This window comes from Engraulis encrasicolus, chromosome 12, assembly GCF_034702125.1.
Source record: "Engraulis encrasicolus isolate BLACKSEA-1 chromosome 12, IST_EnEncr_1.0, whole genome shotgun sequence".
NCBI classification, from domain to species: Eukaryota; Metazoa; Chordata; class Actinopteri; order Clupeiformes; family Engraulidae; genus Engraulis; species Engraulis encrasicolus.
In genome coordinates this window covers 41,502,730-41,529,712 of record NC_085868.1, presented here as the reverse complement: position 1 = coordinate 41,529,712, position 26,983 = coordinate 41,502,730, and the positions used below count along the sequence as shown (strand labels likewise).

The 26,983-nt window shown below is 42.5% G+C and overlaps 2 protein-coding genes across 3 annotated transcripts; one reads left to right on the top strand and one right to left on the bottom strand.

Moving 5' to 3' along the window:
- The first annotated feature begins 255 nt into the window (after nucleotides 1-255).
- On the top strand, nucleotides 256-15,647 carry LOC134459814 (protein boule-like). Of its 2 annotated transcripts, none has more exons than XM_063212248.1 (12): nucleotides 256-438; nucleotides 906-1,049; nucleotides 1,705-1,845; nucleotides 4,745-4,836; nucleotides 4,987-5,041; nucleotides 6,304-6,379; nucleotides 7,424-7,578; nucleotides 7,843-7,926; nucleotides 8,207-8,266; nucleotides 9,705-9,842; nucleotides 10,318-10,410; nucleotides 11,496-15,647. In XM_063212248.1, exons 1-12 carry the CDS (start codon nucleotides 427-429, stop codon nucleotides 11,649-11,651), a joined length of 1,206 nt encoding a protein of 401 aa, XP_063068318.1. In that variant the 5' UTR covers nucleotides 256-426; the 3' UTR covers nucleotides 11,652-15,647. The 2 variants fall into 2 exon arrangements, with proteins under 2 accessions (XP_063068318.1, XP_063068317.1); XM_063212247.1 differs by having other exon boundaries at nucleotides 10,309-10,410.
- A 615-nt stretch (nucleotides 15,648-16,262) lies between these two features.
- On the bottom strand, nucleotides 16,263-25,195 carry LOC134459813 (MOB-like protein phocein). Its single transcript, XM_063212246.1, has 8 exons — nucleotides 25,117-25,195; nucleotides 24,456-24,518; nucleotides 23,830-23,930; nucleotides 21,892-21,934; nucleotides 21,222-21,308; nucleotides 20,400-20,479; nucleotides 19,082-19,193; nucleotides 16,263-18,619 (listed from the first exon to the last, which is right to left on the bottom strand). The coding sequence occupies exons 1-8, from the start codon at nucleotides 25,174-25,176 to the stop codon at nucleotides 18,431-18,433; spliced, it is 735 nt and encodes a 244-aa protein (XP_063068316.1). The 5' UTR covers nucleotides 25,177-25,195; the 3' UTR covers nucleotides 16,263-18,430.
- Nucleotides 25,196-26,983: the final 1,788 nt, after the last annotated feature.

Genomic DNA, 26,983 nt, shown 5'->3' with positions numbered 1-26,983 from the left:
AAACAACACTTCCCGCCATAATCAAAAGTTTCAAAACTCCTTCAAACCGGAATGTTCCACTTTGACAGCCACTGAGGGGAGCACGGTGGTAATGGTTATGATTGAAAACCAAATGTTAAGTATATCTAAATAGTGGGCGCTGCTAAGGTTTCAAAACTGTAGTAAAAAGTGTGTCGAATGTCTATGTATATTATTAAAGCTCTATCAATTTCACGTACGCATATGCAAGTGATCCCCTTGCAGGCCGATTGAACCATTCCAGAAATGTTTGCAGTTCCAGACGGGATCCGTAGAAGAGAGAAGAGTCTGCTCATGTAATTTTTGTCGGTTGAAACAACAGTGAAAACACTGACGTGTATATCATTTCTTTAATTTATTATTATTATTTACTGCACTAGACTAGCATCAGACGTCCTGCATTTCAACATGGACACATCGGTAAGTTCAAATGAAGATTCTGTTGGAACCTGCTTGCAACTTGCTAGGTAACCGCACAGCTAGTTAGCATTGGCAAGATTGAATTAATTGTACATGTAGTAATCGGGAACCCATTTGGTCTTGAACATGCATGAATTTGCAATGACTGTATGCAGTAAAAATGTGTGACATGCTTTGCTGGTTGCTTGATTATGTTGTTGACTGCCAATTTCGCATTGCCGTGATGCGCTCTTATGTTTGCTACATTGTATTTGTAGCGAGTTGGGAATTCAACAATGGCACTCGATCAATCCGCACAATAAGACCAACATTGTTTCAAGTGAAACACCCTTGATATACTGAACGTAGGCTCGTTACAAGCTAATACAAGATTTTATTCCACCGAAAACCTGTTTATTTAAGCATAAAATCCTGTACTTGTTTTGCGAATTGCTGCATTTTTCTGAAGTTCATCATCTCTTGATCAGACTCGGACCCAGTCGCAGGCCAGTTCCCCCAGCCGGAGTTCTGACTCTCCCGAGTCCGGCGCTCCACTGACCGTGCATCACGCTCCTCCACGATACGGCACAGTCATACCTGAAGGCATATTCGTCGGCAACAGCGACACAATTGTGAGTGTTACTGGTGATTACTGGTGGTAATTGTAGAGCGACTTAAAAACTCCACAATGGTTCTCTGTCGATCCGTACAACAAGGCCAACATTGTTTCAAGTAATTAAATCACATTTCACGTCAGGGGTGTCAAACTCAAATTGACTGAGGGTCAAAATCTATGACGAAGTCACTGGCCGAACTCAATATTTATTTATTTTAAACTACTAAAAGTGTACATGCATACATACATGCACTTAATACTCATACAGTTAAATTTAACACACACTCTTTCACATTATACTCTGTTAGTTCAAATGTGCCTGCACATGAGTGTGAGCTGTTTCAATGGTCCGGGCCCACTCATATTCCTGTGACACACCAAATGTCATGTTCAAGTCTTGTTACATTAATGCTGCATGTGGGCCAATTGTAATACACATTTAGAAATGATCTCGCTGGCCAAATAAAATGACTCCACAGGCCAGATTTGACCACCAGGCCTGAGTTTGACATCCCTGCTTTACATACTCAAAATAGTTACAGGTTAATACAAGAGCCACCTTTTCATTCAAGCGTGCCTGTTCAATCACTTGATACTTGTTATGCAAAGTGCCGTGTCGGGTTTGTTTGGCCGCATTTTTTCTGATGTCAAGTGCATTGTCTCTTCGCCAGACTCAGACCCAGTCACAGGCCAGTTCCCCTAGCCGGAGTTCTGGCTCTCCCGAGCCCAGCGCTCCACTGACCGTGCATCATGCTCCACGATATGGAACAGTCATACCTAATCGCATATTCGTCGGCAACATCGACACAAGGGTGAGTGTTGTACTGGTGATTTGTTCTTCATCCGACCGAAATAAATGGAAGGGCCAATGTGTAAATAAATGGAAACAGTTACCATGCAGTTTAATGCTAAACATCTTTATATACAGTGTATGGATTTGTTATACTGTAGGATTGTTCCTGTACACCCTTGGTCTCCGAACAAAGGCCTGTGGGCCAAATCCAGCCCGGGCATGGCAAACATTTGGCCCTCCATGAGGTCACAACAAAGGAAAACATAATGTGTGTGATTTTCAATCACTAAAACTTCAGTGTATCGCCAAAGCATTCACAGAGAGTTAGATCTTATGCTAACAGTCTCAAAACAGACATTGACAAGAAGGGAAAATGGAAAAGCAAAAATCTGTTCTCTGTGCAGACATCTAACTTGTTTCTCATCGCGTTGGTTTGGACCGCGGCTTTACTTGCTCTACATAATGTGGCCCTTGGAAAAAAATAATTAGAGACCACGGCTGTACACCGTAGGTACACGTACTGAAAAGGAGAGCTTTATTTCTAATGTCGTGTGTGGTGTGCCGTGCCTACCACAGCACTGAAACAGTTCTTATTAAAGTTATGAATGACATAAGATTGAATTCTGATGCTGGCAAATCATCCGTCTTGGTGCTACTAGATTTAAGCGCAGCTTTCGACACAGTTGATCATGCCATACTACTACATAGACTGGAACACTGGGTTGGCTTTACAGGCATAGTGATCAACTGGTTAAAATCGTACTTACAACAAAGACGTTTTTTTTTGTCGCCATTGGAAGACATACCTCATCACCGATGTCTCTGAACTGTGGGGTCCCACAGGGCTCCATTCTGGGACCACTACTGTTCAATCTGTATATGCTGCCACCTTGACACATTATCGAGAATAACTCCATAAATTACCATAGCTATGCGGATGATACCCAACTCTGCTTATCTATGTCCCCCAATGACTACACCTCCCTTGAATCACTCTATCATTGCATGGACCAAATTAACAAATGGGTGTCTCACAATTTCCTCCAGCTGAACACAGATAAAACTGAAGTAATTATATTTGGGAAAAGAGAGGAGAGATAAAAGATTGCTACTATCCTTGAAACGAAGGGACTGAAAGCAAGGGATACAGTTAAAAATCTTGGGGTCCTCATTGACAGTGACCTAAACTTCAACAGTCACATGAAAGCTATTACTAAGTCTGCATTTTATCACATAAAAAAACGTCTCTAAATGTAGGGGCCTTATGTCTAAACATGATCTGGAGAAGCTAATACATGCCTTCATTTCTAGTAAGGTTGATTACTGTAACAGTCTTTTTACTGGCCTCCCCAAAAAGACCATTAAACAGCTTCAACTTGTACAAAATGCAGCAGCAAGGGTTCTTACAAAAACAAGGAAGTTCGACCACATTACTCCAATTTTAAGATCGCTGCATTGGCTCCCAGTAAGCTACAGAATTGATTTTAAGGCAATGCTACTTGTGATTAAATCTTTAAATGGAATTGGACCCACATATCTACTGGATATGTTTCAGCTGTATGCACCAACCAGGTCACTAAGGTCAACGGAGAAGAATTTGCTGGTGATTCCAAAAGTCAAAACAAAGTGTGGAGAGGCAGCCTTTAGCTTCTATGCTTCAAAGCTTTGGAACCAGCCTCCAGATGACGTAAAAAATGCACCCACTATTAGAGGTGTAACGATACACTCAACTCATGATTCGATTTGTATCACGATTCATGACCTACGGTTCGATAAACCCCACGATTTCTAATTTGCCAACAATATCTGATAAGCATAGAATAGGTTACAAGAGGCTACTGATCATTTTAAAAAGTTTCTATATGATTATGATGATGCTTGGAAGTACTATCACTTCATATCATGTTGTTTTCTGGGTTGATGGGTAACAAAACATTAAAAGAGTGTATCACGATACTGCCTCCTGGTATCGCGATACAGTATAGTGACTCTGAGTATCGCGATTTCTCGGTTCGATACAATATCGTTACAGCCCTACCCACTATTTACAGGGTGTATGCAGGGTTTTAAAAAGTATTAAAAGGTGATAAATTGAAAAGTCAAAATTTAATGGCCTTAAAAGTCGTAAATTTGCTCAAAAAGTATTAATTTTTGAAAAACGAGGTATTATTTTTTTTAGTTGCACCATTTTGATTTTAAAAATCTTTGTTTATTCACTGTTTATCACAGTTTTTTCAAAACACCAGTGATTCGCGCAACAGTAGCTACCTGACTTAGTTCATAGCAGACTTTTAAACAGCACTCTGGAATCGCACTGCTCCCTTTCGGGCGTCTTTTTGCAAAACACGAAAGTGTAATGTAATGTTTAGAAGGTAGAAATTACAAAAGATGTCTTGTTAATACTGGAATCGGAATGTCGTGATGGTTGTAAAAAAAATCTAAAGGTAGTGAAAAAGGGTATTAAATGGTAGTAAATTTGACTTCAAGATTGCTGTATATACCCTGATTGATAGCTTTAAATCTAGACTCAAGACAAAGCTGTTCTCAGATGCCTTCCTTTTGCTTAAATTACATATCATTCTTATTTTTTTTATTATTTTTATTTTTATGTTTATTTTATTTTTAATTTTATTATTATTTTCACCTTATGTTTTATCTTAATGTTTTAAATGTTTTTTGACTCTAATTTATTTCCTTCTTTTTTCCCTGTTTCCTTTCTTTTACATTTGTTAACTTTGTGAAGCACATTGAGTTGCACCTGTGTATGAAATGCGCTATATAAATAAACTTGCCATGCCTTGCCTTATTTCTCTGTGTGTGGAACAGGTGCACTGGACCAGTAAGTGTTGTTTGTAAATATTTTTGTTGTTTTTGTTTACGTGTGAGAGTGCTTGTTGTGTCTGCTCCTTAACCTGCAGACAAACGAAGGCGACCTGAGGCGGTTTTTCTCCCACTACGGGGTCGTTAAGGAAGTCAAAATCGTCATTGACCGAGCCGGCGTATCCAAAGGGTATAATCATGTCATAATTATGTACAACATAATTTCTATAATTACGTATGATGTAATTATTACGTGTCGTTTTTTTATTGTAGTCTTTTGCTTTGCATAATGCACACATTCTTTTTTTGTGTAACTTATGTTATTTTGCTGACTGTTTAGATATGGCTTTGTCACATTTGAAACTCAAGAGGATGCCCACAAGATACTTCATGAAGTAAGTGTAAATAAATAGTCCCATCTGATGCTTCAAAAGTTCAAAATACTTAATTATGCCGTGCAGTAAGTTTATAATGAACATATGAACATATAGGATCATAAAAACAGTATGGAGAGTATGAAGTAAATTTAAGATAAATTAAGATAATTAATTCTATCTGACCACTCATGTGATAGAAATAGCTGAAGAAGAATGCCATTTTAAAATTCTGAAAGAAAGAAAAAGAAAAAAACACAGGCAGTCATGTGTAAGCAGTTAGGGCGTCAGACTTGTAGCCCAAAGGTTGGTGGGGGGAGTAATTAAACAGTGCTCTCCCCCATCCTCCTTCATGACTGATCATGGTACTGTCCCGCTGCTCTGCTCCCTTATGGGCGCCTTTGGCAGCTGCCCCCTTGCACAGGTGAGGCATACATGCAATTTCGTTGTGTGCAGTGAACACTTGTCTGCTGTGGAGTGCTGTGTCACAATGTTTGTAATAAGTAATATGTTTGTAATAAACAAACAAAAAAAGAGTATAGAGAGATCATGAAGTAAATTGAAGATACATTTAGATTTGCTATTTCTGCCTCTCCTCTCTACCTCTCCTTTTAAATCCATCTCTAACAATGATGTTTTTTTCCCATTTGTTAAGCACTTTGAGTTGAATGCCTTGTATGATGTAGTGCTATACAAATACAATTATTATTATTATTATTAATATTATTATTATTATTATTATTATTATTATTATTAAATCGAGAGTCCCATCCGACCACTTCTGTGATAGATATTCCACTTTGTAAATTCTCTTGATATCTCAACACACATTGGGTCTCTTCCGTGCCTGTTAGCATAGTTGTGTATTTACACAGCTATTTCTGCCCAATGCCTGGGAGCTGTTAGCCTGCTAGCCTGGCTGGCCAGTTACTCCAGTGGGGGTGGGAGGAGGAGGGAGAGTGAGGGGGGATGGGATAGTGGTGCGTCCACGCCGGGGTAGTTATCACGGTGTGGGTTACATAGTACACCACAGAGGGTTAGTGCCTTGAGTGCATGTCTAAGTTGTTGCCCCCTCCATAACACTACCTGTACCCTACTGCACCCTAAAGTACCCTCCAAAATATGTCTTCCTCCGTCAGTCTTATTCTCACATATGCCCCCCCCCCTTTCTCTCTGTCTTTATCTGTCTCTAACATCTATATCCTTGTCTGTTCTCTCTCTATCTCTCTCTCTCTCTCTCTCTCTCTCTCTCTCTATCTCTCTCTCTCTCTCTCTCTCTGCAGGCGGGTCGGTTGTCTATAAGGGATAAGACGCTCAACATTGGCCAGGCGATCCGCAGGCAGCATACAGGAATGCTGTGTAAGAATCTCACGTCCGCACACTCACTCACAACTACACGATACTATGCTGTGCTCTACTGGTTGTTCTGATATTTTTTTCCTTCACTGAGAGAAATACACAATGTACAGTACATATGCACACGCACAGTTGTCACAAAACAGCAAAATTATTGAATTGAATTAGTTGAGAGTGAATTAGTGTAAAAGTATCAGCTACTGTGACAGTGCTTGCTTGTGATGAGGCTTGAGGCTTTTTTTAGGGTCATCCTGACATTTCACCTGAAAACCAAATATCCCTATATACCTTTTGGTGCATGTAGGACGCAGCTCGACATCTTTCAGGAAATGTCTTCCCACCTGTTTGTGTGTGTGTGTGTGTGTGTTCATTGCTAATTAGTTTCTTACTGCAGTTGTTTTGCTCTGCTTTACTTGTATACTGCTTCACTCTGTATTTACCCCAATGTGTGGGAATGTAGCTTAACCCCTCAGCACAGAGCCTATGTTATAACCTTACTGTCACCTAAATTGTAATGGCTGTCTTAATATGTTACTTAAAGGTACACTGTGTAATATTTTTAGTTGTTTATTTCCTAAATTCATGCTACCCATTCACAAATGTTACCTTTTTCATGAATGCTTACCACCACCATCAAATTCTAAGTATTCATTATGACTGTGAAAAGAGGGGGAACTTCTCCATGGTCCGCCATTTAGAATTTCAAGAAATAGACATTTTTAGCTGCAAAAATGACTGTACTTGGGCCATATTAGAAAATATTAGTTTATTACTTACCAGTAGTAATCTTTCATGAAAAGATCAAATTTGGCAATAGGCAGCCCAGTTTCAATGAGCAACATAGTTGCAGTACCTTTTTTGACCATTTCCTGCACAGTGTACCTTTAAGGCTCTCTGTATGTAATGTCAAAGTGATGTTATTATAAAGTAGTTGAGTATTTTCAGCCAATAGTCAATAGGCCCGCTGGCGACCCCATCTGCAGTAAGAGCCTACTATAATGTAATGTGCTTGCGTACCTGACCCTCTCTCTCTCTCTCTCTCCTTAGGTGGTCTGGTGTCGCAGGGTCCTAGCGCCCCCCTGGCTCCAGCCCCCTCCTGCAACACTCACTATTTAACCACCTCCACTGGATACCCCTACACCTATCACAACGGAGTGGCCTACTTTCACACGCCCGATGCACACGCTCACACACACTGGCCCGTGAGTATCACGCGCACACACACAAACATATACACACACACACACACACACACACACACACACACACACACAAACATACACACACACACACACACACACACACACTGTGTATACTGTATACTGAAAGTACCATGAATAACATGCACACAGTGGCCATTTTAAATCAATGAGATGTTGCTTTTGAAAGGAAACGGAACGAGGAATATGTTGTATCGTAATGTTATTCCAACTAGGTGTCTGTGTGTGTGTGTGTGTCTGTCTCAGTCTCATCCTGTGTCTGCTGCATCTCCTGCCATGACGGCCCCCTCAGTCTACCCTCAACATGCACACTACCACAACAACTACCAGGTGACTACCATGATCACTTTAGTTTTATACATTATTATCTATTATTACCTCCGCCAAGGTTATGTTTTTGGTCGCGTTGCTTTTATATTGTTTTAGTAAATGACATACTTATTATTCCCCCGTGTGCGTGTGTTTGTGCGTGCGTGTGTCTGTGTGTGTGCCGTGCGTGTGCGTGTGCGCGCCTGTGTGTGTGTGTGCGTGTGTGCGTGTGTGTGTGTGTGTGTGTGTGTGTGTGTGTGTGTGCGTGTGTGCGTGTGTGTGTGTGTGTGTGTGTGTGTAGACTGCGGGCCAGTATGTGACTCCTCATCAGTGGACTGGCGTGGTTCCTCATCCTCCTCAGGTAGCACTGTAGTCATACTGCACTCTAGGGCTGAAAGATCGAACTGAAAAAAAACGATTTTGGGATCGTCAAAGCCATAAAAATCGTGCACCTAAACTGGTCCATGTTTTGTTTTCGTCAATAATTGCACTTATGTATGCTCTGCTTATTGCCCCTGCTTTGTGGTGTGGAAAACAACAGATAGCTCTGATAGAACGGCTCTGTATCAGTTACCAATCAGAAAGCTCCATGCTGCCCGTGAACAGGTCACTCACTAGAAAAGACATTCACTTTAACTGGACCAACTGATGGAGAGCATAAGAACAGAGCCCCATGCACTGAAACTTGATTTTAAAAAAGGGAAAAAATCGTGGTGGAAATCGAAATCGCAATATCTGTCAGAGAAATCGCAATATCAATTTTTTCTTAAAATCGTGCAGCCCTACTGTACACTAGTCTAGTGAACCGCCCATAATACTTCTGAACACACACACACATACACACACACGCACACACGCACACACACACACACACACACACACACACACACACACACACAGCACTGGTTATACTGCACACTAGGGCACCCCTTACCAGGCACCATCCCGCCACTGGAACATTGTAATAGCAGAAATACACCAGCGGCGATCTGAGCGAGGCGAGCGACGGAAGTAATTGACTTTGTATTGAGTCGCACAACAAAAGCGATTCTGGAGACTAGAGCGATTTGCGAGACGAGCGTGACAGTTTGAAGTTGAAATCTTTTCAACTTTCTATGATGCGGTTCGGCGACAAGCCGCGACAGCCAATGACTGTATAGAGGTCAGTGACCACAGCCAATGGGAATGCTTGAATGCTTTGCCTTCTGCCTGTACGGACATACTCTAGTCTCCTCAATCGCTCGTATCGCTTGCTGCTGCACTCTGTCGCTTGAATCGCATCGCGCCTGGTCTATTCGCGCGGTAATAGTCACTGAAAAGAACGTTGCTACCATAGTACAACACTAGAAAGGCCACACCTTCCTAGTGACGCAACACCCTCTGCGTTGCTTCTAGTCAGGCCAAGAGCAAGGCAAATATCGTTTCTGATCTCCCGGAAAATCTGGAACTCCATCCACTTTGTCTGACACTAGTCAACCAGTGGCAAACCCTGGGAGGCAGGTCAACCGTGCAGTTAAGGAAACGTTAATTGTTATGCTCTTGGTCAGACCAAGTCTCAAAGAGATTTGAAAGTCGATGATAATCAGGCTACCATCCCGCCACTGGGACGTTGTAATATTCACTAAAAAAAATACTTTACTACCATAGTACAACACCACTATGACACCACTATGACACAGGGTCTTTAGTAATACATTACGACTTAGTCATGGTTCTGGTAACAGCTAATTTATAACAGGGGTGTCTTAAGGGAAATTACAGCAAAATTCAACATGCCAATATTACTTTCATGTGCGTAGCCTCCAGTGTCCTCCAGTCCTGTGGTGTACCTGCAGAGTGGTGATCTCCACCACTACCATCCCGTGGAGGTGGCGGCAGTAACAGACGTGGCCTGTGGACAACCAACAGCACCCCTTCACGATGCAGCCATGGCAGAGGTACCTGTACGTGTGTGTGTGTGTGTGTGTGTGCGTGTGTGTGTGTGTGTGTGTGTGTGTGTGTGTGTGTGTGTGTTGCTGTGCTCCTCATGGCAGGGGTACCTGTATCTCCTCCCCACCCTCTCATCTCTTCCTCTCCTCCTCCTCTCTCCTCTCTTCTCTTTCTCTCCTCTCCCCTCCTCCCCTTTACCCTCCTCTCCTCCCCTCTCATATCCTCTTTCTCTCCTCTCCACTCCTCTCCTCTCCTCCCCTATCCCCTGTCCTCTCTCCTCTCCTCTCCACCCCTCTCATGTCCTCTAATCTCCTCTCCTTTCCTCTCCTCTCCTTTCCTCTACTTCCTCTCCTCTCCTGTCATCCCCTCCCTCTCATCTCTTTCTCTCCTCTCCTCCCCTTTTTCCCTCCTCCCCTTTCCTCTCCTCTCCTCTCCTCTCCTCTCCTCTCCTCTCCTCTCCTCTCCTCTTCTTAGCGTGCCCAGATGGATGTGATGGTCCATGCCTCGTTTCAGCATCTCTACTTCCCCTCCCCCGCTGCCACGGCTGCCATCTTGATGCACAGAGATTCCATAAAGGTCAGAGGTCACAGCACTTGTACATATTCTGTATCTACATGAGAAATTATGAATGGGTGCACACAGTTTACAGTATGTTGTTTGATAATAATACCCCCTACTCTGTACTCGACCCCTTACTCTGTACTTGCTTGAATTTACTCCTTGTAAGTCGCTTTGGTCAAAGGCGTCTGCTAAATGTAATGTAATGTAATATGAATGAGACGTTACCAAATATAAGCATTATACATCAGAAGAAATAAGCGTTATAGACCTGACAAATGATTAGAGATGCACCGGATCCTGATTTTTAGGATCCTGCCGGATACCGGATCCACTGCTTAAGATCCTGCCGGATCCGGAAACCGGATCCTACAAAAGGGTTGAAACACATAGCCAACTCGCACACGTGGGCCCTTTTTATTACGTTGGCGCAAACTATTTTTAAGACTCATTGGCTTACTGCCACACTGCTTTCAACGGCCGCTTCCAAAGGGCTTTCACTCCATGCAGCGATTGGGACTGTGAAAGACTGACTGAAAAGCCTAGGCTACGTAAAAAGTAGAGATGCCCCAGATCCTGATTTTTAGGTAACTGCCGGATACCGGATCCACTGCTTAAGATCCTGCCGGATCCGGATAGTCTGAAAAACCCTATTATCCTGCCGGATCCGGAACTGGATCTTGGATCCTGTACATCTCTAAATACATCAGAAGAAATAAGCGTTATAGACCTGACAAATGATGCATATACATGGGTTGCACATTTGTAAACATACCTGGCTGCGCATTCTTAAACCTCTGATTGTTGGAAATTGCTGTCGGTCAAAAAATGAGCTCACGTGGTTGGCTGCTTAGCATCTTGCCCCTCCACAACACGAAAGTTTGTAAACGTGAAACCTATGTATACACCAGAGGAATGTTTGTTGGTTGAATGGTTGAATGGTTGGCTCTTGTGATAGGTGTGGGAATACATGTGTGTTGGCCTATGTGTTTGTGTATTTTGAAAGCGCTTTGAGTCAACTTAATAGTTCTGATACTGCGCTATATAAATACATGTTGTATTGGATTAGTTGATTGATTGATTGGTTGGTTCTTGTGATGCAGGAGCACTCCAAGTTCTACTCGGGCCGGCGCGGCTTGTCTCCCTCACTGAGGAATCGGTGTGGTCGCTATAACAACGCCCATCACCTCCATAATGGCCACGCCCACACAGAGACGGCCGAGTATCCTGCTCCGCACACCACCACCGAGCTGCAATGAACACACCACACACACACAGGACCTCCACTGCCTGACCTCCTCCTACACGCACCTCCTGCTGACTCAACCTCCTGCTGACTGCTAACTCTTCCTGCTGGCATAAAACTGAAAAAGAACCCAAAAAGACCTCCTCCATCACATCTCCTCTCTCCTGCTCCTCCTCCTCCAGAAGACCTCCTCTCTGTCCTCCTCCTGAAGAAGACCTCCTCTGTCCTCCCTCCTCCAGAAGACCTCCTCTCTGTCCTCCTCCTCCAGAAGACCTCCTCTCTGTCCTCCTCCTGAAGAAGACCTCCTCTCTGTCCTCCCTCCTCCAGAAGACCTCCTCTCTGTCCTCCCTCCTCCTCCAGAAGACCTCCTCTCTGTCCTCCTCCTCCAGAAGACCTCCTCTCTGTCCTCCTCCTCCAGAAGACCTCCTCTCTGTCCTCCCTCCTCCAGAAGACCTCCTCTCTGTCCTCCCTCCTCCAGAAGACCTCCTCTCTGTCCTCCTCCTCCAGAAGACCTCCTCTCTGTCCTCCTCCTGAAGAAGACCTCCTCTCTGTCCTCCCTCCTCCTCCAGAAGACCTCCTCTCTGTCCTCCCTCCTCCAGAAGACCTCCTCTCTGTCCTCCTCCTGAAGAAGACCTCCTCTCTGTCCTCCCTCCTCCTCCAGAAGACCTCCTCTCTGTCCTCCCTCCTCCTCCAGAAGACCTCTGTCCTCGTCTGGCCCATCCACATCAGTTCGCTTGCTCCTCCTATGGCCAGGACCAGCCCCCCTCTCCCATCACCTGACCAGCTCCCAGGTCCTGTGGCCCTTCCTCCTCCAGAACGCCTCCTCTCCTCCTCCTCCTCCAGAACGCCTCCTCTCCTCCTCCTCCTCCCTCCCCCTACTGTAGTAACCCCTGTTGTTGCTATAGCAACCCTCTACTCCTACCTGCTCTCTCCCACTTCACCTCCACATGAGACAATCTAATCAGCTGTATGACATGATGACACATCACATCACTGTTGCCCTGTGTACCGTCCAATCCAGCAGGACCCTCCCTCTGCCAGCCACCAGCAGGTTATACGCATCAAGTCAGCTGGCTCGCTGCATTCGCCGTCCTCATACTAAACAGCTGGGTCACATGATGTCCTCCTGATGCATCCCACCTACTCTGTACTTCTCAAACGAGACTCAGCTCCAGAGTTGTATAAAGTAGAAGTAGAAGTACTCTTACCAGTGTAATTACAACACGAGTGGTATGATACTACATGGTTTTAACTTTGCAATATCATACTGCGAGTGTTGTAATTACATCTGCAAGAGTTTATCTACTTCTTTATACAACTGCTCAACCTCCATCAGCTCTGCCTTATGTTCTGTGTAGCCTTGTAACTCCCAGGTCCACCACTAGGTGGTGGTGGTGCACCACTCAGCATTGCCTTAACAACCCAGTCTCTAGTCATGTGGTTTCACTTAACATATCATGCTTATATGATACTGCCTCACTTCTCTGAGACGTTTGCCACTGCTACAGTGCGTCTGGCTTGATCTGCCGGTACTACAGTACAACATATCAAGTGATTACCTCAGCACACAGCACGTGGCACCTCAGGAATTAAAGCACTGAACGCCATCTCAAGCTCTGTCACTACTGTCACTGCTGCCTCTCGTCTCGTAAAACTTAAGCTATCAGCCAGGGGTCACCTCAAGATCAAGCCGTTACAGATAATAAAACCATACCGTCAATCACCTAATAAGTGATCAAGAAATCAGCTGAGGAATGGAAGCTGAACTTAATCTCCAACTGTCTGTAGCTCTTGGGGTCTCCTCTGGTGACAATCCTACAGGACAAGTGCAATATTTTTATACTTATATATTTATACTTTTCTGAGTTGTAATGTTTTAGATTCCCCCCTCATCATTTTTTTCTATGATTTGGCTAATTTGGATTTTGTCTCAACCACCTTAAGAATGGCCGCCGAATGGGCATGTCCGCATTTGTTCTCAAAACCACCCTAAACATTTGTTTTCACGAGTGTGCATCTCACCAAGTGTTTAGGGTTGTTCACTGGTGTTCCATAACAATTCTTCTGGCGAAACATGAAACAAAATAACAAATATGGCAGAAGAGTTATTTTTAACTACTTGAATACTTTTGAAAACAAATGTTTAGGGTGTTTTTAGAACAGATATGGACTTGCCCATAGACAGCCCTTCTAAAGCCGATTCAGAGAAAATCCAAATTGGCCAAATAACGGAGTCATCAGCAAACATCTAGAAAACGATGAGGGGGAATCTAAAACATTGCAGACAACTCAGAAAAGGAGCGTAACGTTCAAAATAGTGCACTTGTCCTTTAAGCAGACACTGACATTTGCACTGAGATGGCTAAAGCCATCAAAAAACTTTACATTGAACACTGGGTTTCTTTTCTTTTTTTTAATTACTGTAGTCATTCTACAGTCAAGTACAGTCATATTTTTTATGTGAAAGTTTTCAGTGTGTTTGTGTGAAATTCTTCAGACCATCACAGTCCCTCTGCAGTGTGAGATCTTAAGATGTGTATTTTGCCAACATATTTTGGATATTTTTCTGAGACATACATTTTTTAACACTGCGTCATAGGTAGATTCCCAGAGGTCTCTTCTTCCAATGTGAACAACCAGTGATCTTCTCTTTTGTAGAAATTGACCTGTGACTTAAAAAAACAGTTTTTTGGGGTTTTTTTTTGTAATGCTGTCAAATGTGAAGTACTAATCCTTTCTGAATAACCACTTTCAGCAATGTCTTAAGGTATAGTACAGTGAAATCTTAAAGTAGAATTTGTACGATGCCTACGTATGCTGTTGTAGTTTAATGCTTATTACGTATTTCAAAAAGAAGCCTCAGCAGTGTGTTAACATTTCCACCTAAAAGTTAGAACTTAATGCCACGCACAGGGTATATATCTTTTATATAAAATGAAGGAACGCTGCATTCTTATTATAGTATTTTGTTAACTGAGTAAAGGTTGTTGTTGTTTTTTTTGTTTTTTTAACTGAACGCAAGCAAAATCCGCTGGCATCACTATCAACAAGTCTTAGTTTGGTGTCAGTACAAATCATTTTGGGCTGAACGAGAAAAAAAGATTTAAAAGAAATTGACTCTAGTATTGTAGACGTGAGCCTGAGCCCAGTATAATTATTAAATATCCTATAGAGCTAATATGTTGCCATTCAGGTCATATAATGCAATTATTTCATTTTAATTTGTCACAAAGCTCAACACTGTTTTTCGTCCCATTATGTTTTTTTTTCTTAGCCTGACGATCAAGCCAAACATTTTGTTAACTAGATAATGGCAAAAAATGAGCAAGTTCTCAAATCATCTGACACCTATGAATCACCCTTGTAAATTTCAGAACTGAAAGCACCCAAATAAGTAAATGAAAAACCATATGCATGTAAATGAACATGTTGGTTTATAAATGGTTGACGAGAATGAAGCACCAAGCATTTATAACTAGGTACAAGGTTTAGAAAAGTTCAGTTTCTTCTGCACATTCATGAACAGTTGTTTACATAATGGCAGCTCTCTGCACTTACGTGCCATCAAAGTAAATTCCTGGACATGTTTGTATGTTCTTACAGTTGATATGCCATCTTTGTATGTTCTTAAAATTGATTTTATATTGTATGGCATTGACTTCGTGTCATGTTTGTTATCAAATTCACCAGATTTACTAATGCTTAATATCTCCTTCAGAATTCTTGAGTTCTTACATATCTTCTTACAGATTGTTTACAAAAACAAGTATTTAGAATAAATTGTGATTTTTTTATTATCTTGTGTTATCTTATTGTTGCTCAGTGTCAGATGATGGAAAACTACCACATACGGTGACATGGTTAACACTGTTCTTACATTTCTGTAATATTTTGATTTTTGAGTTTCATGGTTCAAGTTTTACAATGATGCACAAATGTAGCATTTGACTGTTTGTTGTGTTGAATGTTTAAGTTCTAAATATCAAAATAAAAGATTTTACCAATGCAATCCTGGTTGAGTTTATCAGTGATGAGAATCTACATTGATGAACACTACAATTGCTAATAAGAAGTGTGCCAAGCAGTGTTAGGCAAGTTTCTCAAAAACTGTAATGCATTACTGATTACATATTACTGTCATACTGTCTGATTACATATTACTGTCATATTACAAGGTATATTTAAAATGTAAGGCATTACAATACTTTTGCATTAGTTACTTTCGCCAAAAGAACTGTAGGCCTAAATATGGATATGTCAATTTATTACAGTGTAAATCAAGCTCTTAAGTCATGCCCTTTTCACCTCTCGTCCAGGTGTTTTTGGCATCATGCAGACTAAAAACTACCGTACCAGGTTCAGGAATAGCTTCTTTCTGACCCACCACTGAACACCACTAAAATGGTCATTGTAATGCATTGTAACTTAAGTTATGTAGCATTGCAACTAAGTAAATATTACAGATGTTGGCCCTGTAATGACTTACATTACTGCATTACAGCAAAAAGTAGCAAATTAATTACTTTTGTAATGCATTACTGTCCAACACTGGTGCCAAGGTACATATTAAATTTACATATAAATGTTATGCAAAAGCAAACACAGACAAGCCATGACCAAAAAGTAATTTCAATAGTAATTTTATTTTACATACAAATGCCAAAGTATTTTTTTTTAACCAACAATACAAAACAGATTTTATTAATGTACAACAGTCCTCTTCCCTGTAAGAAACAAACAATAATTTAAATAAACGAGAATAATAAACGTTTACCCAAACCAACATGCCCAGCAGTGATGCCGTACTGTACAGAATGATCTCAAGAGCAGACGGAATGGACATGATGGACTGGACTCTCTCTCTTTACTAAACATCCAGGTCAGAATATTATCAACTCTACTACTGGTCTTCCAGCTAGCCAACTGAACAAAGATTCACTCCTAGGCTGCATCTCAAATGGTGCAATTGTGCTGTTCATGTTTCAGTGCGTATATGGTGTATTCGTTAAGCGCTGAAACATAGTGCCCAAAGTGTACAAGTGCACCATTTGAGATCCAGCACTGGTTTTAATAACAATCCAGGGTCCTCATTATGGAAACTGCCAAGCTCTGAAATCGTTTCTTAAAGGTATGAGTAAAGAGCATGCCATTTTAATTAGTCGTTTATTTTCCAAATATATGCTGCCCATTCCAAAACTTGATATTTCCATGAATATTTACACAGTAATTAACTAGTATTTACTGGTCTGCCCAAAGTAGACTTAAGTTTTGGAGCCAAAAGCATGTCCATGATGGGCAATTCAAAATGACAGACATGGAGAAGATCCAACTAGTCCTGTCAAAGCGTTAAGTTTCCAAGTCATGAGAAATACTTTGAAATTGGTGAGGGGTAAATATTCATGCAAAAGATTGCATTTCTGAACAGGTGGCATGAACTCTATAAAAAAAAACATTACTAAAGACTACAAAACATGAATACATGGGTTTTCCTTTTTGTTTTACCCTGGCTGCGCATAACTCAACCTCTTGATTGTTGGAAACCGCTGTTGGTCAAAAAAATTAGCTCACGTGGTTGGCTGCCAGTATCTTGCCCCTCCTCACAAAACCATGTTTATAAACAGAAAAAAACCCATGTATACTCTACCTTTACAATTTCAGGGCTAGGAGGTTTCTGTAACGAGAACCCAGCTACTTAACAAAACATCCACTCCAGGTCTTCTGACCAGCCCACCGTTTGATTGGAACTCATTCTAGCGTCCGAAAAAGAGAGCTCTTCTCTCACACACACACGCACTCACATGAACGTGACTACGGTAGTGTTATTGGCAAGTGCAGAATCTATAAAACCTCCTCACATGAGCACAGCTGTGTGTGTGTGTGTGTGTGTGTGTGTGTGTGTGTGTGTGTGTGTGTGTGTGTGTGTGTGTGTGTGTGTGTGTGTGTGTGTGTGTGTGTGTGTGTGTGTGTGTGTGCGTGCGTGCGTGGCAGTGCAGTCCGCCCAGTAACAGACTCCTCAGAGCTGTAGATGCAGTGATGTCATGTTGCTAATGCTAACCCGTTCTAGAGGTGTGTGTGTGTGTGTGTGTGTGTGTGCGTGTGTGTGTGTGTGTGTGTGTGTGTGTGTGCGTGTGTGTAAGTGCGTGAGTGAGATTGCGAGTGTGTGTGCTTGTGCTTTTTAAAACTCTACCGTTAAGAAATAGCTAGCTCTAGTTTGGCACCACGGAACACAGCTCTCCTAAACCCTTCAGGCCAAGATAGACCCGTGTAGTGTACGTAACAGCAGTGTGTGTGTGAGTGTGTGTGTGTGTGTGTGTGTGTGTAGGAGTGTATAGGAGTGTGTGTGTGCTTGTGTATGTATGGTGTTGTGTGCATGAATGTATAGGTGTGTGTGTGTGGGTATAGGTGTGTGTGTGTGGGTTTGTGTGCATGCGTACGTGTGTATGTGCGTGATGTGCATGCGTGATGTAAACCTAGCTGAGGTACATGGCATTGGCTGTGTGTGTGTGTGTGTGAATAGGTGTGTGTTCGTGCGTGTGTGTGTGTGTGTGTTGTAAACCTAGCTGAGGTACGTGGCATTGGCAGTGTGTGTGTGTGTGTGTGTGTAATTGTACTGTATGTGCTGTGCTCACATTTATGTAAGTGTGTGTCTGTTCATGTTCATGTGTGTGTCTGTGTAATTAATTGTGCGTTGAAGCCTTCCAGCGTGTCTGTGTACATGTGTGTGCATGTGTGCGTGTGTGTTGAATGTCTCCTCAAGCTTATCTCCTCCTCTCCTCTCCTCTCCTCTCCTCATCAGGCTTCGCTGTCCTCCGTCTCTGCGCCCCTCCCCTCCTCCTCTCCTCCCTCCTCCGCTCCCTCTTCTCCACCTCCCTCCTCATCCTCCTCTCCGTCCTCCATGATGGGGACAATCAGGTTGTCCTTGGACATCAGGCTGTACTTGGTCACGAACCGCGTGAACCGATGACACAGGAAGGTCTCGCTCTGAAACACACACACACACACAAACACACACGAACACACATGAGAGGAATCAGACGCCTCAATATATAATTACATTACTTACAATCAACTTACAGTTCGAGGTATCATCCCCCAGAAGGAAACTCAAGATTACCCAAGTTCTCAATTACTCAGTTGTTAATGTTGAACTTAAACAAATTTCATGTACTGTATACATATACATTCATCTTCACCCAAAAATGCAATCAAACCACTAACTGACACACGCGTGCGCGCGCACGCACACACACACACACACACACACTGCTGTTACGTACACTACACAGGTCAGTATTGGCCTGCTGTGTTCCGTGGTGCCAAACTACAGCTAGCTATTTCTTAACAACAAGCAGACACACTCACACACACAACAGAAGCTACATACATAGAGGATGCATACATGCTTGTGCAGATATACGTCTATATTTCCTTGAGCATACATACCTCGTAGTTGTCGAATATCTGGCGATGGTGGAAGTAAGCATGGGAGAATATGCGGTAGATACGCCGGCACACGGAGCCCAGCTTAGCCACTGAGGACTCCTTAATGCTCACACTGTAAAAACCACAAGATATGAAAGCAGGACATTTTAATAAAGATATTATGACGAAAGGCGAATTCTGAGCCAATGTCACACATACACTGTATTCAGAGGTGTCAAAAGTAAAAGTGTAAAAGAGTGTAGTAATTAAAACACTAGCACATGGCATTACATAGCTGTTACACCATTTACTCCATTGTACCTAATGAGATACTGTGTTGTTACTGAAAAACACTGAAAACCCACCACAAACTTAATCCAACCAGTGCAGAGTTAGCTGATCATAAGACAAGTACACGGGTCTACTGGTTACTCAGATACGTTACTTTGTTAGATTAGATTAGATTCTTTATTGTCCCACAGGGATAATTGTTTTCACATCAGACTGTTCAGTTCCATCAGGTTAGATCTTGTAGTACACATCTCATTTGCTACACATATAGACACCATTTTCACACATAGAGACATAAACATCCTCAGACATCTTCATACATATACACACATCTATTCATATACACTCCAGTAGGGCTGCACAATTAATCGAAAATAATCGAAAATCGTGATAAATTAGTGAAATCCAAGTCGAAATTTTAATCGTGATTTCATCGTGGCAATAGTGACCTACCTGTGAGAGCGTCCTTGAAGCCAGAACATATTGACAGGCTGGTGTTTCTGGCCAGAAATCTGTCCACCTAAGTTTCATGCTATTGCCTTTACATAATCATTACAATTCATTTTATTTTGCTCATCCCGTATATAATTCATTCTTGGTTATATTTCATCTTGTTATAATTTTCAAAAAAATCTGCGAAATTCAATAATCGTGATTACAAATTTGACCAAAATAATCGTGATTATGATTTTTTTCCATAATCGTGCAGCCCTACTGTACACTCCAGTATACACTCCTCTACATACCTATACATTACATTCCTCTCCTCCACATACAACCCATCCATTTTTTTAATTATTACTCCATGAATGTGTCCTGCACCATACAGCTTGCGTCAGAGAGAGTAGAGAGAGAGAGGTTCCATTGGCCCATTGTTTCCGGGTTCTATTAGGCAGACCTAGGCAGACCTAAGGACTGTTCTATTCAATGCTAGGAGCATTATGACACCCCCTTTAGGCAGACCGGAACCTGGTCATGTTAGGTGCCCATAGCAACCTATTACAATGGCATATCTCTATACTTAAAGAATCTCTGCTTGCGTTCTTACCGGCTGGGGAAGTACTTGTTGCTGTTGAGCAGGCAGGCAGCCCCGTCCAGAGTGTGTCTGGTGTAGTCTACGGCAGGACACTAGGGACAAACAGAGTAAGACAGAAGTCGACCACCAGCATAAAATAGAATTTAGATTTAGAATATCTTTCATTTGTCATTGTAACAACAAGCACAACGATAATGACCAGTCTGTGTCTGTCTTCCAAACAAACACATAACTGCATTAGTACTCCAATCCACTGATGTCATTCTGAAGCAGCAAAAGTTTGTTTCCATTTATTTAGGGATGCACCGACGATACTGGTATTGGCTCGATACTTACTCATTATTGTCATACTCGTACTCATCAGACACTTGCCGATACCAAGCAGCGATGTAGAAGACCCTGTCTAATTTACCATTCAGTTTGTTTATTTGAGTCACATTATTATTTGCGGAGGTAGCTACATGCGATACTGCTACTACACAAGTAGTGAAATGAATAAATAAATACATTAAATTAATTTGTTTAAATCAATACATTTTTATAATGTCAAAACCTTTGTGTGTGTGTGTGTGAGAGAGAGAGAGAGAGAGAGAGAGAGAGAGAGAGAGAGAGAGAGAGAGAGAGAGAGAGAGAGAGAGAGAGAGAGAGAGAGAGAGAGAGAGAGAGAGAGAGAGAGAGAGATGTTCCTACCTCTTTTTTGGGTGTCTTGTGTGTGTGTATGAGTGAGATGTTCCTAGCTCTTTGGATGTCGTGTGTGTGTGTGTGTGTGTGTGTGTGTGTGTGTGTGTGTGTGTGTGTGTGTGTGTGTGTGTGTGTGTGTGTGTGTGTGTGTACCTCTTTGGGTGTCTTGTGTGCTGCACAGAGGAAGATCCACTGCTCTGTAGCCGTCATCTGGGTACACGTGTCTGGATGGCACTCCACCTGAACGGACAAACAGACACACACGCACACACGCACGCACACACGCACAAACACACACACGCACACTTTAACTACTTTATTTATATCCGCAATAAGGACAAAAATGTTACAGATAGAACAGTGCTCAGTCATGATTCACCAAGACACACACACACATTTTAACTACTTTATTTATGTTCACAATAAAGACATAAATGTCACAGATAGAACAATGCTAGAACAAGTCATGATCCACCAACACACACACACACACACATTTTACTACTACATTATTTATGTCTGCATTGCAATAAGATACAACATTGCTCAGTCATCATAATCCACCAACATACACGCACGCACGCACGCGCACGCACGCATGCGCACGCGCGCACGCACGCATGCGCACGCGCGCACACACACAAACACACACACACACACACACACACACACACACACACACACACACACACACGCGCACACACACACACACACAGGATATTACCAATACACCAACACTCACACATTTCTAAAGAAAAAACACACAGCACACATTACCAAAACATAAGAGGCCCGAGCAGCAGAATTGAATTCAGAACCCTACCTGAAGCTTAACCGCAAGTCCATTCAGCTCCAGACAAAACTGCCTGTGGGCAGAAAGAAAATGGAAATAGATTAAGATGTGACAGAGGTCATCTTGCACCTGTTCATCCCCCTCGGGGATCGAACCTGCGACCTCGTCAACTACAACGGTCCGGCAATGGGAGACACAGTACGATACCGATGGACCAAGAGACCAGTCTCCCAGCCCAATGGCATCAATACTGTATGAGGCTTTTGGGAGCGAGGTTTACCAAAGTTCCACGCCAACTCTGCTAGTTAGCCTCCTTTACAAAGACAAGGCGAGTAGAACATTTTACATCGGAAAGTCAGTAACACTTTATTTTAACAGGGCTGTAGCCTCTTACTGCCGATGGGGTCGCTGGCGGGCCTATTCACTATTTCCTGAAAATACTCAACTACATCATAACAACATTGCTATGACATTACCGAGAGCCTTAAGTAACAGATTAAGACATAGCCTTTACACTCTTGAAGACAGTAAGGTTATAACATAGACTCTGCGCTAAGGGGTTAATTACAGTGCCCAGCACTTTTTCCCTGGGATGGGATCTTCACCTTTAACTGCACTAAATTGCCCACTCTTTCTTAATATTGGAAGCTGGTTGTATCGTTTTTCTTTTTCAGACACATTCCTTCTGACAGACAGAGAGAGAGAGAGAGAGAGAGAGAGAGAGAGAGAGAGAGAGAGAGAGAGAGAGAGAGAGAGAGAGAGAGAGAGAGAGAGAGAGAGATCCTGCTGTGATGGCATTTGCTTAGAGAAGAGTATGAAGCCTTGGGCTGTTCTGCTAAGACATTCATGACTAAGCTTACTTGCGTCTTCACTAAAGCAGGTTAATCACCTAAACTTACTCTGCACTCCAGTAGGTCCCTAGCCAAGCTACAACCTCCTAGTGACGCAGCACCTTCTGCGTTGCCTCTAGTCAGGCCAGGAGCAATACAAATACACGTATCCTTTCTGAGCTCTGGAGCAATCCAGTGACGTTGTTTAAGCAGAGACGTTCTATTATTCTATAAATGTTTGGTTTAAACTTTGGCACAGCCTTTTCTCGCCTCGACCAGTAGCAAACCGAGGGAGGCGGGTTAACCAGGCCGTTTGGGAAACGTTATTTTTTGTCTTCTTGGTCAGACCAAATCTCGGTACGAGATTTGAAAGTCGATGATAATAAGGTAAGTGGGTCCCATCCTCGTAAGAAAGAAGAAAAAACTGAGTGCAATCTATTCCCTACGTGTCCAATCCTCGCACCACCCAGAACAGGCTTACAACCAAAAATCAGAGGCCCCTAGAGGGCAAGACTATATTTGATCACTTCCGATCACTTGCCCACCTATTACGAATGCTCCTGTCATGCCTCTCTACAAGGGTATACAACCAAGTGGGTTATACCAAATTAATCAGGAGATATCAGGCTTTCATACAGATAGGGACATCATGACATTTGACCAATCAGCAGTGGCCTGGAGCCTGTCAAACTTTTTTTCACTCAGAAGCTGAGATGTATGTGCCCTATGAAGGGTTAAATCATCTAATGAGGACTCCTGGCTCTTCTATTAGATGATTTACCTCTTCAGTTAACCTGGTTTACTCCTGAACCAGCTTCTTAGTATAGCCCTGGGGAGGGAAGATTACTAACATTCAACCAACTCTGCTAGTTGGCCTCCATTGCCTATATTCTGTGAGCACCTAGCTACCACCCCCATGCCAAGCAGCCAGCCAGCAAACTGGTGCTATGGGAACCATCACATGGGTGCCGGTTAAGAGGACGTCCCACACTAACATTTGTGGACATACTCAAGAAGGACGCCAGAGCCCTGAGTACCAGCGAACTGAAAAGATGCATGGAGAATCGGGATGACTGGAAGCAACGATGGAAGGCTCGTCTGAGGACGACCTAGAGAGATATTCAGCCAGGAGTCTCACCTCAGGTGTTCATATTTCCACACGCCCTCGTCCTGCCCCTCTGGAGGTTCTAGAATGCCCTCGATGTTGGCGCAGTCCAAACGGATGTTCTGTTGGATGTACTGTAGGTACACAGGAACAGTGGGGGTTATTATTAAAATTGAATATCAATAAAATCAGCATATTGTAAACCTTTTACATCATATCACAATTAGATGATGGTTGTAACCTACACAAAAGTTATTTACAGTTTTTTAGGTACAAAGGCCTTGCAGCAATGGAGGGGGAAGGTGTGAGCGAGCATAGCCAATCTTCCTACTAGAATGCAGAATCAAACACTCCTTCAGCCCTCCTTTGCCAAGAAGACTCCCTTACCATCAGTGATAGGAAACCTGCGCTCATTAGCTTTTTTCATCACCATCCACAATGGCAAGTAGATGTTAATCTTAGCCAAACACACACTCACTAATAGGTCAGAGTGGCTAGCAAGGTGGACTTTTGTACCAGCCGGCCAGGTGGCAGGTTAGAGCCCTGGTTACAATACACTGTCTGCCACATAATTCCAAATGACCTGGTTTTACCAGTCTAATAATCACCTAATATAGCTGTCGGTGATATTGCTCAGTCATTGGTCAATTGAACCTCACCTGTTGCACAGCCAGTGTGCTGTCCATCTCCTCAAAAGACTCATCAGGCCAGTTGTAGAAGTCCTGCACACACAGAGAGAAGACAGTATTAAACTGGTACTGTACCAGTGGTACATCACTGATCATATCATGCTATGATCACGTAATAACAACAGCAACACCTATGCCCGTCAGACTCAGCACTTCACTCAACACAGCAAAGCATTACTTGAACTGAATGATCTATCCTGTCCATAAAATCACCGTATTTGATCATGTTGCATTCAGCAACCACAAAGTTGCAGAGTGCGTGGGTGGCAAAAACCCCACAAACAACAGAAAATACACGTCAAATTGAGTGGGATACATCGCAGCTGCATCGCTTAACTTTAAGAGCACTGAACATTGCATCAACGCATATCACAAGATCGGGATTTAAGCTACAATTACTTTGTTCGTTTAGATCTCTCTCTCTTCCGTGAACTAATGGACTAGTTTGTGTATGCTTTGATAGTTCACGAGCTAGCAGTTAGCTGTTTACAGGCTAGGCCACAGTGGCTCATGAACAAGATTGGTGTCAAAAACCGTATCAGAGGCCTTGAAAACGCCAATGCGCCTAGCAAATACACTTGGCAGAGAGGAGAATAAGTATTTTGAACGCGAAAGTGCTGGTAAAATGTACCTTCGCCTTGGTCCCTGGACGGTTTCTCCTCAACACGACAGTACTCTCGGCCATGACCATCTCGCCAAAATGTCCCGGATGTGACACATTCCTACAGACATGTTCCCCTCCCCCACTAGGGGCGCCATTTAGCTACTGTTTGAACCGGTTTGAACTGACGGCCAGCGCTGCCTGTCAAACCCAACCTGTCTGTCACCTCTGTCTGTAGGACGAGTGACCTTTGCGAATTTAGGCCCACACCTTAGAATCTAGGATGAAGCTGTCCTTTGGAACTTCTTTTCACATGTGCATGATTTAATATATACTGTATTCAATCAGCCCACTAGTTTAGAGAGGTGCGTTTTAGCCATTCCCAAACCCAATCCCCTTTGACTACCTGACTGACATGCAACATTTTGATACGTCTGTTTGGACTGGGAGAGTAATTACAGAGAACTCAAAGTCCTCTTCTGTCAAAAAGTTTTTTTCTTTCATAGTGATTCCTATTTTGTCCTTGTTTTGTTTTTAACTAAGCATGTTGTCTAAGCATGACTTTTAGCTAAGCATGTTGTCTTCTTTAGTTTTCACACCGTCATTCCCATGGGGACATAATTTTTATTATTATTATTATTATTATTGTTGTTGTTATTATTAGAAAACAGTCACGTAGAGCAGTGGTTCTTAACCTGGGGTGCGGGCACCCCCTGGGGGTGCGCCAGAAATTTCAGGGGGTGCGCAGAATTTTGTTTGTGTTGAGGTTGTGACCAAAATTCTGCTTACCAACATTATAATTAGGCCAAATTAAGGCATATTTTGGTCCCCATTTAAAGTCATAAAGTATTGATTAATGGCTCTAGCAAGAATCATTGTAATTAATCAATGAAACATTTTTTTAGGGCATATACATGAGTAGAAGTTTGGGTTGGGGGTGCACGGCTTGTCTTCTGCAAAGGGAAAGGGGTGCATTAAGAAAAAAGGTTAAGAACCACTGCCTTAGCCTACAGAGACACAAACAGACAGGGAAACTATAGCCTACATACACGCCAGGGGTTTTTAAACAACGACACAAATAGATTCAAGATTCAAGATTTTTATTTGTCACGTGCTTCATTGTGCAAGCACAATTGGCAGTAGGTGCATTCGAGATGTGTCAACGCATGTATGCGCATTTAGACAGCAATGCACCCTGGATGGAAAATGCTGCATGACGGTTAGATTTCCTGTCAAACTTCGAAATTTCGTCGAAGTTGCGTTGACGAGGTGACATGTCACATGGTGTAAAACTATCGCGGGATGAATGCGGCTGCAGTCAGATCTTGCAACCTCTGCAGTTGCTTATCCCCTTCAACGCTCGTCGGCGGACTGCCTCCGAGGTCACGCGCCCATGAACTGGTTGGTCAACAACTCACTCACGTGTGTATATGGGTCTTGTCTCACATGCTTCCGTCAACGTTGGTCGTCAGCAACAAAGTTGTATGGGCTTAGTGAAATGGGGATTGCAACTGCTCTGTGCTGTGTTGGATGGTAAAAAATAAAAATAATAAAATAAAATAAATTAAAATAAAAAATAATTAAAAAATAGTTATTGTCTTAATTCAAGAAGCGGATGGCTTGAGGAAAAAAACTCTTACGCAGTCTCTCTGTTCTACATCTTATGGAACGTAGTCGTTTCCCTGAGGACAGCCTTTCAAACATGGAATGACTAGGATGGAATGTGTCTTTCATAATCCTTTGTGCTCGTGTCTTTGTCCAAATACAAACATCTATGAAAGAATATTATTCTTTGCATATGTTTACAGTCTTAGTAGCTTTTTTTTGTTTTGCGAGGCAGAAATTGTATTAAAATAAAGGTCAACATCTTTTACCCATGGGGACTTTTATTATGAAT

Bases quoted from the DNA above. Each gene is read 5' to 3' on its own strand.
- LOC134459814 (XM_063212247.1), top strand. The intron at 4,837-4,986 runs GTATAATCATGT...CTGACTGTTTAG, and splicing joins CGAGCCGGCGTATCCAAAGG to ATATGGCTTTGTCACATTTG. The intron at 5,042-6,303 runs GTAAGTGTAAAT...CTCTCTCTGCAG, and splicing joins CCCACAAGATACTTCATGAA to GCGGGTCGGTTGTCTATAAG.
- LOC134459813 (XM_063212246.1), bottom strand. From the start codon at position 25,176: ATGGTCATGGCCGAGAGTACTGTCGTGTTGAGGAGAAACCGTCCAGGG. The intron at 24,519-25,116 runs GTACATTTTACC...CTGTGTGTGCAG, and splicing joins GTCCAGGGACCAAGGCGAAG to GACTTCTACAACTGGCCTGA. The intron at 23,931-24,455 runs GTGAGGTTCAAT...GTGTACCTACAG, and splicing joins GCACACTGGCTGTGCAACAG to TACATCCAACAGAACATCCG.